General features: G+C 56.1%; 1 protein-coding gene across 3 annotated transcripts in view; it reads right to left on the reverse strand.

Annotated features, from left to right (window-relative positions):
• Positions 1 to 2,924: 2,924 nt before the first annotated feature.
• SERINC2 (serine incorporator 2) overlaps positions 2,925 to 15,927 on the reverse strand; it is a 50,749-nt gene continuing 37,746 nt past the window's right edge. For all 3 annotated transcript variants that reach the window (XM_047724307.1, XM_047724306.1, XM_047724308.1), the window contains exons 2-10: positions 15,001 to 15,162; positions 14,028 to 14,221; positions 13,518 to 13,597; positions 12,991 to 13,128; positions 12,143 to 12,312; positions 10,357 to 10,447; positions 9,904 to 10,045; positions 7,410 to 7,628; positions 2,925 to 6,458 (exon numbers count right to left, since the gene is read on the reverse strand). In XM_047724307.1, coding sequence (XP_047580263.1) covers positions 6,323 to 6,458; positions 7,410 to 7,628; positions 9,904 to 10,045; positions 10,357 to 10,447; positions 12,143 to 12,312; positions 12,991 to 13,128; positions 13,518 to 13,597; positions 14,028 to 14,221; positions 15,001 to 15,162 — 1,332 coding nt within the window. In that variant the 3' untranslated portion in view covers positions 2,925 to 6,322. The remainder of the gene's footprint in view (positions 6,459 to 7,409; positions 7,629 to 9,903; positions 10,046 to 10,356; positions 10,448 to 12,142; positions 12,313 to 12,990; positions 13,129 to 13,517; positions 13,598 to 14,027; positions 14,222 to 15,000; positions 15,163 to 15,927) is intronic.

Consider the following 15,927-nt stretch of genomic DNA (forward strand, 5'->3'; position numbering starts at 1 on the left):
TCCTTCAGCTGATTTTTTTTTTAAAGGATTTTATTTATTTATTTTTAGAGAGAAAGAGAGAGAGAGAGAGTGGGAAGAGGGACAAGCAGACTCCTGCTGAACACAGAGACCCACGTGAGGAAGCCTAGGCTCAGGGATGTGAGGCAGAGGACCGGCAAGGATGGGAGCCGGGCCTGCCAGGATCCAGACTCAGGATCTGGCCCCCATGGGGTCCTGTCCCTGCTGAGGGCCCTTCCACCCTCACCAGCCTAGGACCCCTGGGAAAACAGAACCCAGAATGGTCAAGGCCAAAGCCCATCGCCCCCAAGGCACTGTGGAAGACAGAGGGCAGGTCTAGACCTTGCCTTTGTCCCTGTCACAGTCCCTGTGCCCGCCCAGTGTCGGGGCTGCCAACAGAGGTGTTTGGGGGCAAGGTGGCAGTCACATGAGGAAGCAGCAGGTGCACACTGAGGAGGCGCGGCGGGGACAGGTTGAGTGCTGTCACCATAGCAAGACACCACGATCCTTGCAACGGCACTTGTTTAAAAGACAGAAAAGGCCCAACCAGCTGTACTTGCAAGTCTGCAGTTTGCAAGGTCTGGACACCATAGCCTGGGTCTTCCCACCTCTGCCCACGCCCCTCACCATGAGGCTGCAGCATCTCGGCTCTGGAGAACTGCCCTCTCACTGCAGAGCCTCTGCCATGCCCCACCGTGGGGAGGCCTTGCCCCTCCCGTAGGTCTTAGGTTCAAAGCCACGTCTTGGGAGTTTTCTTCTGACCCTGCACATCTCAGTAAGAGCCATCAGGCCTCTTGACCCAGCCCAGGACACCTCTCCCTCCTACTTGGTGACAAGCCCTCCAGACCCTGGGCTTTCCCATGGCTGTTCCAGAATCAACTATTTGTTGCCGTGGTCAGTCAGTCAACTAACGCGGCTCTCATTGAGCACATTCTCTTTATCGGGCTTTGTTCTAGGCACCAGGGATACTGTAGGTTCTCCCCTTGTTGACTTTAGGAAGAGTCAGACGATACAGTGAAAACCACACAAAGGACACAGAATCGCTCCCAGTAATGATGGCTATGCTGAGAAACAGAGAGTACACTAAGGAAAATGCGAAGGCTGATTTAGACTGAGGGGTAGGGGAGACGGGGGGGTGGGGTCAGGGCCTCCCTCCATCTTCCTCCTCTCTAACAGATTTCCTGTTCTGTGCATTAACAGACTTGCTTAGGGGTCAAAGCTCCTTCTTCTAGGCTGGATACCCAGGAACCCACCACTCACCACACGTTGGTTCCTGTTACTATTTTCGTCCCCACTTCCTGCCACCATTATTCACACCCAGGCTGAGCAGAGCCAAGGGCTGGCATCTCTGGAGGTAGAGAGAAGGCTAAGGCGACCTCAACTGTTGGCCTAGCCTTTTGTCTCAGTTCCTGAGGACTGACAGCCAGGGAAAGGAAGGAGTCACTGTTCTTGGGGACCCCCACTCTGAGCCCAGAATGGTGCCAGGCCCTTTAAAGACATGCCTTTCCTGACCATGGCAACATCCCACGGGGCGGGGGCTACTATAAGCCCCATTCTGCAGATGGGGAAACTGAGACCCAGAGAGGTCACAGCAGCTAGGTGCAAAGCCAAGGTAAAAACCTAAAGGGCCTTGGCTCTGGGCTCCATGCCCTTCCTGCAACCCAGCAATCTTCCGGAATCAACACAACGGGTGACAAAACAAAATGGAATGGAAGAAAGAAAACCACTGAAAACAATATAAATGCCCATCAACTGAGGATCAGTGAAGTGACTTATAGAATATTCGTTCAGGAGGCTCCCTTGCTGTTGCTTGAAGAAGTGAAGCAGGTGAATGCGTTTTGCACTCTTGTACGGTCGGCCATGAACACACCTTGGAGCTAAAATGATCTCCGGGGCGCCTGGGTGGCTCAGTGGGTTAAGCCTCTGCCTTCAGCTCAGGTCATGATCTCAGGATCCTGGGATTGAGCCCCGCATCAGGCTCCCTGTTCAGCAGGGAGCCTGCTTCCCCCGCTCCCCCACCTCTCTGCCTGCCTCTCCGCCTAATTGTGATCTCTGTCTGTCAAATAAATAAATAAATAAAAATCTTAAAAAAAAAAAAACTAAGTTATAAAATGATCTCCAAGTGGGTATGAAGCTCAGTGCACACGTGTGCCACGAACAGCACCTGTTCATTTGTTTTACATCATCTCACTTTCTATCCAAAGCCCCATCCTGCCAGGCTGGTAGGAAATTCAACCTCAGCCCTTCTTCACTGTCCTCCCCGGCACACTCGGGGTCCATTCTGAGATAGTGAAAAAGTCCTGGGGTCACATAGAGCCGTGAGGCAGCGGCAGAACGGGAGAAACCTGTTGCCTGGTGGAAACTGAATTTCCATTCCCCCAGACACCTCCTTCCCCAGACCTGAACAGTTCCCCTAACTCAGCAGGAACTGGGTTGCCCATCCTTGCTCAGGGAACCCACAACCTTCTGTTTCTTCTTCACAGAGAACTTCTTTAGGGTCTCGGAGAAATGGCCCATCTCTCATCAAGTTCCTGCAGGGGCTCTTTCTCTCTCCTCTCCCTCCAGGAGGCACCTTGGCTGCTCTCTCACTGCCCCTCCCCCACTGCCCAGAAGCTTCTCAACAGACTGGGCTTTTGGTTGCCAAAGCTAGCAGGGGAAGTTATTTTGCAAGCAACCTCCTTCTCCTGCTTCCCACACTTCCTCAAAACTCCCCCAAGGCAGGGAGATCTAGAACTTTCTTCTCCTGTGTTTTTCCTAAAGGAGAAAAAAAATTACTATCTCAAAAAACTATCTTGTCAGTTTCTCCTGATACTAAACATATGTATATTATATAAATGCATATAGTATACATTTATTTCTAAATATATACATGGATACTGAGTGTGTGTGCTATACTCTTGCCACCCAATAGTCCTGAGTCATGGAGACCAGTTTCTCTAGTTTATTATTTTTATTATTGCTGAAATTAATGATCGTCTCACATGTCATATCAGATATACATTCAGCAGCAAGGAACTAATACCCAACCACCAGGGGCCGAAACACATTGACATTTGTTTTCCTCACATAACAGAAGCGCAGGGACAGGCCCAGCAGGACACATCAAGCACCCAGAGCCCTTCCAGTTCTCTGTACTAGGTCCTCACCTTGTTGGTTTCTCACCCTCGGGCTTGTTGCCTCACTGTCCCAAGATAGCTGCTGTAGCCCCAGCCATCTCATTCGTGTTAAGGTAGAAAAAGGGGAGAAGGAGCAGCCCCCCAAAGAAGAAAAACAGCCCCTTTCCTGGAATTGCCCCTTAGCCTTCTCCTTCGGATGCCATTAGTGGGCTCGTTATGAGGTACCCACTGCTCTCCAGGAAGCTGCAAAGGGACCCCTTGACTTTTCCGGCCTTCATGATGCTGGCTGGAAAGGGAGAGGGGATGAGGAATGTCTGCTGGTTAACTGCATCATCTGGCTCTGCCAAGCACCAGGCTTTATGGTTTACAAAACTGCCACTGTTGCCATTTTACAGAAGCGAGGTGGGGCACACAGGACTGGAGCTGAGCCCAGAGAGCTTTCCAGTCCCCACACTGATCTGTGGGCTTCATACTTGCTCTGCCCAGAGAGCACTTCGACAGTCTGGTCCAGAGCTGTGCTGCTCTCTGTCACAGACCTGCCTGTCAGGGACTAGCCCACCAAAAGGGCGGTGTCCTATGGGCCTGTCCCACAGACCCATGAAAGAGGAGGTGACAAAAGAAAGAGAGAGGGGAGAGAGACCACAGAGGAGAGCGTATGAAGGAAAAGAGATGGGAGGTCAGAAAGGAGGGGGGGGTGTGGAGAAGGGAGGAAGAAGGGGTAGGGAGGAAGGTGGAAAGAAAGGAAGGGAGGGAGGGAGGGAGGACATGTGGAAGCCATGGGGCTGGGCAGCAGGAGACAAGGGGCCAGACCCTCTGCGGGCCAGACCCTGCAGCCAGACCCCTGGGTGGGCAGCAGTCAGCCCTGACATCTGCCTCCACCTCCACCACAATGCCCACCAGGTGAGTGAGTGAGACCACCGCCTGACTGGGGGACTGAATGGCCACTGGGGAAATAACATCGCTGGGGGGTGGGGGAGGCCCTTTGACCTGTCTGGGAGAAATCCAGGTGGCTTCTCAGAGGTGGTGACCTCCAAGTTGGGACCTGAAACTCCTTCACCGGGCATTCAGACTCTTCAGCCTGGCCTCGCCTCCTTCCCGATTAGGCCCGCCCTGGCTTAGACCCTGGCCCAGAACTCATGCTCAGTGCATGTTTGTTGAATGAATAATTTGAAAACTGTAGAGCAACATGATACAAAAGCAGGATAAAATAGTTCACTTCTACAAAGTCATTAAAAAAAAAAAAAAAGAAAAGGTTATCAGGAGCATGGTGTGGGCTTCTTCTCCCAAAGGTGAAAGGAGGTTCGGGCTGCTCCATGGAGAGGGTTTCCTTGGGCTGAAAGGCACCCAGGGCCAAGACCTTCCCCAGGATCTGTCCCAGGGTTGAGAAACAACGTCCTCTGCCCCTCCCCTAGTACCTGCCCCACCACTTCTCTTCATTCCCGGGCCCTGGTACCTGTCCGAGCTACCAACCCTTCCCTTCATTCAGGGAAATCCTTCTAAAATACCACCTTGACCATGTCACTGCTCTGTTTGAAGCCTTCCAGAACTTCCCCCATGACTACCTCACACCTTCACTGCTTCTACCCTGCTCCAAAACCTTCCATGGCTCCCCTCTGCACTGAGGGTAACATCTGGTCTCTTCGCAATGGCCCTCAAAGGCCTGTGTGATTGGGGCTGGCCCACCTTTCAGCTCAGCATCTCCTGACCTGCACGCTCCATGATGACCAGCCACCCCACACTCCACACTGTCCTGGAATGCCCCACTCTCTCTTATTCACATGCTGTCCCCTGTGCCTCGAGCATTTTCATTCCTCTAGAGCTGGCTGGTGCCCACTCATTCTGTAGGATGTCCGTCCTCATGCCCAGCCCATGGCAGGCGTCCCCTCATTATAGCCCGGGCACCCCCACAGCCCTTGTGACCCACGAGCTCCCTGGAAACAGGCTGTGTCCCTGGCCACCACACCCCCAGCACCCATCAAACCGAGTCATGTCCTATCTATTTGTCACACCTGCAAATGGAGAGGGTGCATGGCCTGTGGGCAGTCACTGTGTCGGGACCAGGCTCTGGGGCCACAGTCAGGAGCCTGTTGTTCCCGCTGCATTACCATGTGCCTTTAGAGATGGAAACCCATGGGGCTTTTGGGGCACCTGCCGGGCTGCTTCATCCATGCCTCATAGCAGCTCGGGAGCGGGAGGTGTCCGTTCGACTGATGGGTGAGCAGCCAGGGCCCAGAGGGGTAGGACTCGCTTGGAGACCCATACAAGCCCCACGGCTTCCAAGATTCACCGGATCCAGACCCACTCGGCTGACTCCAGTGCACGTCCCACCATGCCCTAAGTCTGGCGCTGGGTCAGATTCTTCTCTGCATTCCCCAAGGCACCTGGCCCAGAGCTGGTGACAAGGACCATGGCTATGGCAGGAAGAAGGAGTAGGCCCCTGGCGGCGGGCTGGAGATGGGCGGGAGCTCAGGGCAGGCACTGGCAGGATGATGAAGATGGCCCCATCAGCCACCAAACTCTCCACTCCACCCTGACTCTGGCCTTACCACCCCTCATGTGGACACTGCTCCAGTGCCTTTCCTGGCCCCCAGACTCCCTTTATCCTCCTTCGCCTGTAGTCTCCCCTTCCTCTGCCCCAAGGCTCTCCAGGCCTTACAGAACAGAGCCTGGGGTCCCTCATCTGGCCTCCTCTGCTCTGACATTGTTTCTGCCCCCACACTGGCCCCAGAAGGCATGGTGGCCGCGCCCAAGCATGGGGGGCACAGAACACGGGCAGGTACATACATTAGCTGCTTTATTGCGCAAAGTTGTGGAGACTCAGTAAGGCACGGAGTCCCAGAAGGGGGCGGTGTGCCCTGGGGGATATGGTCAGCACCACCCGGGGCCTCAGTGCTGGGGACCCCATCCTGGGGAGTGGCTCTGAGGGTTTGTCTCCTTGGGATCCCTCTCCTGGAGAGCCTAAAAATAAGGGCCCCTTTTTTCCCAAGAGGGTGAGTGCAAGGGATGGGGAACAAGGGTAAGGAAGAGGCAGCTCTGTGGTCTGGAGGCAGTGGGAAGGTGGGGCTCAGGTTTGGGTCTGAGGTTCCCCATCCCCAAAGGCACTAAGAACAGGGGGCCCAGCTCCGGAGCAAGTCCTGGAGGTGGGCTGGGGTAGGGAGCTCAGCGTGGCTGACTCCCTGAGCCCCAAGGCACCAGTTGGGCGGGCCACCTCAGCTGAAGTCCCTGTTTGGCAGGAGGAGAGGGGCCACCAGGGTCCACAGGTAAAGGAGCAGCCCCGCCCAGCTGGCACAGATCTTCACCCACACGGCGGTCCACGTGCTGATCAACTTCCGGGTCTCGCCAGGTCTGGAACACACCATCGTCCCAGTGACCTCAGTCCTGGTCCTGACCCTACAACCCAGTTGTGACCCCTGACTTCGACTCTGGCTCTTACTCTGTAACTCTAGCCCCCGATCTCTGATATTTTTGATATTTGGCCTTGGTTCTGTCTTTGACCTTAAATGTGGCTTTTGATTAATACCACAGACCTGACCCTGACCTCAATTTCAACACTGACCCCAGTCTTAGACTCTAATATTATAACCTGTCTCCTGGTCCCTGCCTTTGGGACCCCAGAGCTCCTGACCTTAGTCCTGACCTCCAACCTTGACTCTGACCCTCAATCCTATAACTCCATCCCTGAACCCTGACCTTAAGACCAAGTTCTGATATCTCTGACCTTAATTCCAACCCTTGACTCTGTAACACCAGTCCTGAGCCCTGACCTTGCTACTCTGATTTAAGTTCCATGACCTCGCAACTTCAAACCTGGCTTTATAGCCTGCTAACCCCAATTCTAACCAGAAGAACCAAATCTGTGACTTCATATGGCCCCAGTCCCCAACCCTTGACTTCAGGACTCCTATTCTTGATCCTGTAACCAATTCTAACCGCACACTCTAATCCTAACCCTCCAGTCACGAATCCCAACTCAGACCTTATACTCTTGATCTGTAAAGCCTCATCTGCCCTGCACAGGCCCAGCGTCCCCTCCTGTAACCCCCCCCCCCCACCTTTCTCAGGCACTTAGGGAAGGCACAAGCTACTGAGCAGACTGGCCTGGCAGCTGGGGCCTGGACGGGCAGGCTCTGTGGAGGGTCCCAGACAGACCCCTCTGTGGCCAAACCTGCAGCAGGCATCAGGAGAAGCCGGGGTGGAGGGATGGAGGGGGGGAGGGGGGGAGAGGGGAGAGGATGTATGCGGCGCCCACGCCCCTGCACAGCCCATGCAGTCCATGCCCGGCCTGGGTTCGTGTACCTGTACCAGTTGGTAAGGGTCATCATGATGTGCAGGGACGCAAGCACCAGGCAGAAGTGGAAGAAGGAGTAGCTGTAGGTGACACCGTCCTGCTCATTGTCGTAGGCCTGGCCCCGGCACTCTGCCACCACCTGCCGCTGCTGCATGATCTCTGGCGCCGACTGGCCCTCCTCTGTCTGCATCAGGCTGTTCACCTGCCGGTGGTCTGAGGAGCGCAGCCTGTCGGGGAGGGAGGGGAGGGGCAGAGAGGAAGCCCCGGGGGGCCTCGTGAGCCACAACATTGGTCCTAAGGGTGGCATGGTGGTGCGGCTCTGGGCCCACCCACTCACTGCTCTGACTCTGAAAGCCACCTCCACTTCCTATGTGGCCTTAGGCAAGACACTTAACCTCTCTGAGCCTCTGTAAAATGAGGGGTTACAGTACCTCCCTTGTAGAGCTGCCAGGAGCAGTAATAAGGAGCACAGCACAGAGTATAAACTAGAAAAACAGGCGCTGTTATTCAGGCTGTCCATCTGCCAATCCCGTAAATATGTACTGAGTGCCCAGTCCTGCAAGGGACCATCCCCGGGACGGCACCCACTGACCATATTAATAATGAAGAGTACTCATCTGCCATTAAGTTTGTTTTCCTTCTAGAGTAGTTTTACTAATGACGTCCCCTTTCTTCATGTTTATGATTTAAAAAAAAAAAAAACCACCAGCAGTAATGATTTTTTTGGTCATTTCTGTAATGTAATTTTTAACAGTATTTAATAGAGTGAGACACATGGGCAATTCTGAAAATCCAACTCGCATTTGGGAAAAAAAAAGTGACCCAGAAGGAGATGGGGACCCCACCAAGCTAAGAAGTCACCCGCGGAGCTTCTCCTGATCCCAGTTATCATCAGACATCACGCTGATCTCCAGCGCTTGGGAGCCCAGGTCCTGGTGACACGGCTGGGCATGGCAGCCGTCCGCAGCAGTCCCTGCCCTTGTAGCTACCCCTGCTTCCTTGCTCTCTGGGTTTTCAGAACTGTGTGCTAAGGGGGCACCTGGGTGGTTCAGTCGGTTAGGCGTCCTACTCTTGATTTCGGCTCGGGTCACAATCTCAGGGTCGCAGGATCGAGCCCTGTGTCCAGCTCTGCACTCCACAGGAGAGTCTCCCTCTGCCCCCTCCTCCTGCATTCTCTCTCTCTCTTTCTCTTGAGTAAATAAATAAAACTTTAAAAAGCACTATGCTTTTTTAAGGCCCCTGGGCTCTCAGAAGCACAGCCCCGTGACCACAGTCCAGGGAGGTGAGTCTGGGGAGCAGCAGGGGCGCCACTCTGAGTCTGGGGGCTCTGCAGCCACCATGTGGGCTCAGACAGGGGGCCGCTCCTCCTGAACCTCCCATCTCCTTATCTGTACCAGGGAGGGGATCTGAGTCTTCCCTGGTTGAGAAAAGCATCAAATGAGGCAACAAAGAGTGACTTCCTCAGGCTATGAAAAAAGGGCGAAACAAAATATGAAACAGCCTCAGAATGTTGGGAGACAGGTGTGCTGCTTAGAAGAAAACATGCCCTGTCCGGAATGGAGGGACGACTCCGGGAGGGCAGAGGAACTGGGCGGAGGCCTCCTCCAGGCAGCCATGCAGGGATGGAGAGAGCAGCGCCGGCCGTGGGCCCCGCAGAGCCGGCTGTGGGTCCGCCGGACTTGGTGTGCTTGCCAGTTCCACTCATGTTACGGTCTGGTGACTTACACAACAGCCACTCGCTTGCAGCCCCCCAGCTGTGCAGACTCTCCCAGTTATTTGCAATAAAAGCAAACAATGATTTGGCACCAACTACTTGCCAAGTTCTTTTCTAAGTGCCTTATGCATACTAACTCATCGACCGCCCTTCCACAACCCTGCGAAGTAGGGACTATTTTTATCCTTGTTTGACAGATAAGCAAACCAAGGCACAGAAAGATGCAGCAACCTGCCCAAGATCGCCCCGCTGCTATGTGGTACGGCCACGTTCAAACACAGGCAGTTTGGCTCCAGAGTCCACACTGATAAGCCCTTGTTAAGAGGCTCCTTTAAAAAAAAGATGTTATGTGCTATTCAGTCTGAGCTGCCCTCTCCCAGGTGACACTGTGGGGTCCCCACCACCCCCGGCATTGGAGGTTACCATCCTCCACCATCACAAAAGCTCAGAAAGGTGAAGCCACTTGCCCCGAGATCCCATAGCAGGTGAGTGACACAGCCCATCCCTGTTGGCCGCAGTCCAGGCTTCTTCCCTGGTCCCCCCTAGGTGCCTTCACCCTACTGAGCTGGACACATGCCAGGCTGGCGTGCAAGAAGGGGGCTCTGGGCCAGGAGGCAGTGTCCAGCCATGCCCCTGCTGCCCAGTCACACTGCACCCTCAGAGGGATTCCATTCTGCACGAGCACAGGGCTATCCTCCTTGGGGTCGCGGCTCCCACGTCCTCCCCTCACTCGCACGCTCAGGACCCCGGTATGATGCCTCCCCAGAAGTTAGGTGCCTCCCCCATACCCGATGAAGAGCGTGCACAGGATAAAGACAATGAGTCCCACGATGTTCGGGGCATCCCACCAGTGAGTCTCGTAGCCATCAGGGCCCGCCAGGATCGTCTCGTTGCCGAAGCGTGTCAGCAGGTGGGGGTTGCATTTCTGGTCTAGAGATGGGAGCATGGTCCCCCTCAGCCCCTGTAGGCCAGGTCTGAGGAAGGGTCGAGAGCCAACCCAAACGGACAGACAGACATACAACTGACCATCCAAATCCCAGCAACAGACAGAACATGGCAGACAAACGACAGAGAAAGAGTTCCAGGAACAGCTAGGGTCCTCCTACCTCCCTGAAGGACTAAGAGGGGGTTCAGGTTGGGCTGAGATGTCCCTGTCACCTGTGAGGGTCCCCAGCCCACTGGAAGCCTGCTGCTGACCCAGAAATGAGCCCAGGCTTCCCCAAACCCAGGCCTGTACTCACCGGGGACACTGGACAGGGCAAGCCAGGTGACAAACATGGTGTAGAGCGTGATGACTGAGGCCTGCAGCAGACCCGAGTTGGGCTGGGCTTCCTGGTAAGAGCGGTCCATCAGGAAGAGCCCCGTCAGAACTGGGGGGGTGCCCCACCTGCACCTAGCTCACTCACACCACACCGGGGGGCCTCAGGAACCCCCGCCACCCTAGAGCCATCCCACCCCACACCCCTCAGGAGAACACAACCCCTGGGCCACCCACCCACCACCCACTTTGCCCACTCAAAGGTGGAATCCTCATTCTTTCTCTGAACAGACTATCCCAGTCGCTCCCCTCTGAGAACGCCACCCCAGAGTGGCATCCGTTCACATTCTGAATTAAAGCCCTCCTTGCTTTGCTCCTGCCTTCGTTTCCACCTGCCCCCCACCCCTGCCAGCAAGCTCCTCCCCACCGACTGCGCTGCAGCCAAGCTGGCCTCCTCTCTGTCCACAGAACCCACTAAACCCTCTCCCACCTCAGGGCCTTTGCACTCACTGTGCCCACTCCCTGACATGGTCCTCCCCAACATCTCCACACAGCCAGCCTCTCCTTGGCTTTCAGGCCGCAGCTTGGGAGTTCTCAGTGAGGCACCAATACCCTAACCCCGCGGCAGCACCCGCTCCCCTCCCTGCTGGCCTGCCCACCTTTGCCCACTCTCTTTTATTTCCCACATAGCATGTATGATCCAAAATTATCTCCCTTGGCCTCGTCTCCTGCCAGCTGTTCTTCCCCACCCTCACCACACACATGCTTGGAAACAGGAATCCAAACTTCGTTAAGGAGCACAGGCTTGGGGTCCAATCTGCCAGCGCCGCCCCCGGCTCACCCCCTGCCCCCCAAGCTGTGCAACCTCAGGCGTGTCTCTCTCCTCCTCTCAGTCTCCCCTTACTGGTCTGGAAAGTGGGGATGATGGCGGTGCCTGGACTACGTGACAGAAGAGGTCGTGGAGCTGCTGTTAGTCTCCCCTCACAGCTACACCCCAACATCTCCGAGAGGGCTCAGCACACAGCAAGCGCTCTGGAAGTCGTTACTGAATGAATACTGATTACTGTGTGAGCTGGGACAGAGGCATCACCCTCTCTGGGTTTCAGTTTTCTCACCGGGAAATAAAGGCTGAGATGAGAAGGGAGGTTCCCCACCTTTCTGCTAAAGACACTCAAAGGCTCCCCAGGCTACCTGTGAAACCCTCAGTGGGCTGAGATCTCATCCCCAACTGTGAGGCACTGCTGGGCTCATAGGGCTCTCTTGCTGAAGAGCTCACGATGACCTGGGGGGGCCACCCGTTATGCCAGAGGGTCTGGGACTGGGGACTGCAACAGCACCTCCCAACACCGCTTGCTGAGGGGCTCTGGGAGATGTCACTCCGTGGTCCTCCCTTAAAGGTCTCCCGATTTCCATAAAGACAACAAGGATAACAATAGTTAATGCCTGATAGATATCTATAGACCAGGCCCTGTTCTCTGGGTTCACAAACTCTATCTCAATCCTGCAAATAACTCCAAAGCATAGGTATTACCCTCATTTCTACATGGGAGAAGAGAGAAGCACAGAGAGGGTAAGGCACTTTCCCAAGGACACCTAGCAAGTAGCCATGAAAGCTATGACTCCAAGCCAAGGAGGCCAACTCGGGAGCCCACACCCTTAGCCCAAGCCTCTATGACTGATGGCCTTTCCCCAGACCCCCAGGTTCCTACCAGAAGTCCCCCCACACCAAGGGGCCCGGCGTCAGGATGGGCAGAGACAAGCAGACTCACCTGGACCTTGGGCAGGACGGCGACAATGGAGACACAGAAGCAGAGAGTGAGGTTGAGGCCGATGAAGACCTTGCCTTCGTAGCAGGTGCCGGGATGAGTGTAGTAGATGAACAGCAATGTCACGGCCGCGATGGACAACGTGTAGAAGAGGAGGGTGAAGAAGAAGAGGCCTGGGCAGGAGGGGTGGCGAGAGGCTGGGTCAGGAGGCATAGAGACCCCACCACCCTCGATGGGCCCGCGGCTTCCTCATCGAAGGAATGATATCAGTGTCCATCACTCACCAACACCTGGATGAGCTGTGACCCCATCTTGAACTAAAAGGACTCACTTGCTATGAATAAGTTAACCATGGAAAGAAATACAATGAACACAAGAGTCTTTCACAAAGTCCACTTGCCGCATGGGGACCCGCTGAAGCCCAGCTCTCTCATCGTAGAGACTGGCCACTTTCGAGAGGCATTGAAACCTAACCGGCCCCTCACTGAGCCCTCCTGGTCAGCACAGGAGAATGGAAAGGGAGCTGAGCAGGGATCTGCTCTGCCCCGGGAGCTTCAGGGTCCCAGTGTCTTTCCGTTTGGTCTGGGCTGGCTGCGTGAGGCCCATCCTACAGGAACTGCTGAACTAGACCCCGCCAAGTCCTTTCCGGTCCAGCTCCCCTCTTACTGCCCCCCAAAGTCACCCCAGAACCAGGTGCCCCTGCCCACACACATCCCCCCTTCCTTCCATCAGCCCCGGTTGGTTCCACTGCTGCCCTAGGGCATGGACCACTCCAGATGCCCCCTGAGGCTTTCCTCCAGCTTGGGGACCCACTGCTGCTCAGGCTATGGCGACATCCGGACATCGCTCACCTGCATACCAGGCCCGGGAGTCACACTCCTCGGCCTTGCACAGCCACCGCTGGTTCCAGCAGTGAGCGAAGTCGATAAGCAGCACCAGCTGGATGAGGGTGAAGAGGAAGGAGCCCACGACACCGAAGTAGAACCAGACTGCATGGGGAGAGGGAACGGGGGTGAGGGGGCGAGGCAGCGGGGGGGCAGCCTGAGGGCCAGGCTTTATGCCATACCCTGCAATGGGGAGCCTGGGAAGTAGCAATGTCCATGCTCTCGGGGAACCCCTAGGCATGTACGGAGAGGCAGCGTGGCAGGGCATGGGGCAGGGGTGAGGCTGACCCCGCCCACCTGCCTCCCAGCCCCCACCATATTGCCCAAAGGCCATGTGGCCAAACACCAGAGCGCTGTCTCCTACCCAGCCAGCAGCAGCCTGAGGTCTGTGTACCCAGGCAAAGCGCAACCCCCACTGGTGCTCCTCCCTCTGGAGACCCAGCCTCCCTCCTGGGACCACCCCCTACCCAGTCTCTCCCACCAAGACCACCTACTGTTGGAGAAGGAGCCCTCAGGGATATAAAATGCGCCCACGGTGATGGCCACGAGGATCAGGAACTTAAAGAACCAAAATCTGTTGGGGGATAGACCAGGGCGCTAAGTGGGGGGAGGGGACCAGGGCTGGCCCCCAGAACCCTACCCCCAAAATCAGGTCCTAGGTCCCGGAGCAAGTGAAGAGGGACTTTCTGGTGGTCTGATGAGCATAGTCTGTCCCGGCCCTAGAAAAATCCCTGAGGGACAGAGGGAAGGACTAAGAGCGACGGTGGCCACCCAGGTTCTTGTCCCAACTGTGTCACTTAAGTGCTATGTGGCCTTAAGCATGTTCTCACCCTTTCTGACTTGTATTTCTTCATCTGAGAAGTGGAAAGAGCTAAATGAGCTGGTCGCGGTGCTCTGGTGGCTCCCGAGTCTGGGGGCAGGGCCCGGAGACTGCTGGAGACCGGCTGGGGGCAGAAACTATGGCGGGGGTCCCGGCTGCAGGCTGGGGGGGGGGGTGCCCTCACCCGTTCTGGACGGCAGCCCTGGGGTCCCGGCTGCTGCGCACACAGATCATGAACAGGGTGAAGAGGAAGAAAAAGGCCGCCGTCGCAAAGCACATGCGGTAGACGGCGCGGTGGCCGAGCAGGGAGCCACAGTCGATGTGGCCCTGAAGGATGACGGGCGTCGTCGTGGCCCCCTCCTCACACACCCACGGCAGCTGTGGGGAGACAGAGCAGCGTGAAGGCCCCCTGCCCGCAGAACCCTGGGCCACCTCTACCAATGCTCCCCACTTCCCCGCCATCTGGACCCCCTCCCAGCCCTGGCGCTGAAGACCTGTGAGTGGCCCCTGGGGACAGATGGGGACACGTGTCCCAGTGACAGATCGTGACTCTCTGCTTGCTTCCCTGCTGTCGCCCCCACGGCCTCCAGACCGCACGGCACTGTGGGAAGCAGGACTGAGTGTTCCCTCCACCACTTACGCCAGAACCCCCGGGGACTCCGGGAGAAGGTGAGATTCCAGGGCTTTCTCAGACAGAACCAGTGTTTGAGGTGCAGTCCGAAAGTCTGCATTTCTAGCACACTCCCAAGGGCATTCCTACTTCCCCATACACTGAAATGTCAGAGCCACTGGCCCAAATATGGCCCCGGGCCTATGCCAGGCTCTGAGATGCTGGGATGAAGGGAAGACTGAGGACCCCAAACAGGGCTCGAGACTAAGGAGGGAAAAGCACAGCCCAGGGCCAGCATCCAGGTGGGGGACAATTATGATCCATTAGATCTCCAAAGGACCCCAGGCTTATGAGAAACAAACTCTCCTCCCCACATGAAGAAACACCCCCATCACCACCCCCGGGACACTCCTGCCCAGCCTTCTCGATGAGCTGGGACCTCAAATCGCACCCCTCCTCCGCCCCAGGCCTGGAGCAGTTGGGCCTGCACTTGAGAGCTGGGTCCCACGGGCTGCCCCACCCCCCTGCCAGCCGTGGGACCCCTCACCTTGTGGAGCTGACTCTCAACGCTGGGGCTCAGCATGATGATGGACACCAAGACCCCCAGGAAGAGGAAGGCCGTGAAGATGAGACGGGTCACGGTGGAGTTGGGGCTGGAGGGGCAGCAGCTACACAGGACACAGGGGGCAGAGCCGCAGAGGCAGGACACCTGTGGGAAGGAGAGGGCCATGGGGGGGGGATGGTCCCCTTACTCCCTGCCTCCTCTCCTCTTCCCCCTCCCCCTTCCCCTTCCCCAGCCAAGCAAGAGCACCCCCCACCTGCCCTCTCCACGTCTCCAGATCTTTGCCAAGCCTGTCACCCCTGGACCAGGCTGGGGTGCCCTCTTCCTCCTCAGACATTATCCCATCGAAGGTTCAAGCCCCAAAGGGCTCCGAGGAAACCAAGCTTCGAAAAGCTTGGGTCAGGCCATTTCTTATGTAGGGGGAGGCAGCATGGTAAAGGATGGATGGATGGATGGATGCATGGATGCATGGATGGACCGCTCCAGACCAGCTCCAACATGTATAAGCTGTGCAGTGGCCCTACACACCTCACTCAACCTCTCTGAACCTCAGTTTCCTCTTCCATAAGATGGGAATCATAACAGTACCAACTTTTCACAGGAATTTTAAATTGCAACGTGCTCCGGCTTTCTTTTCCCCCCTCGCAATTTAGCGTTTCTCCCTGGGACTGGCTTTCCCTTTTAACTCAGGTTTGTCCACCTCCCGTTTCCAGCATGTGAGCTCCTCTGGGGCCCGGGGTTTGGTTCGCTGTGTAGACCCAGCGATCAGAACGGTGCTTGGCTCACAGCAGGAGCTCAGGGACTATGGACTGAACAAATGTAATGTGTTTGGCGTGGACCCAGACACATGTAAAGCCCGCAAGGAACAGTCGGCATGGGATAACCATGTGCTGAAGGAATGGAAGACAGAGT

Source organism: Lutra lutra, chromosome 4 (assembly GCF_902655055.1).
Source record: "Lutra lutra chromosome 4, mLutLut1.2, whole genome shotgun sequence".
In the NCBI taxonomy this organism is placed as follows: Eukaryota; Metazoa; Chordata; class Mammalia; order Carnivora; family Mustelidae; genus Lutra; species Lutra lutra.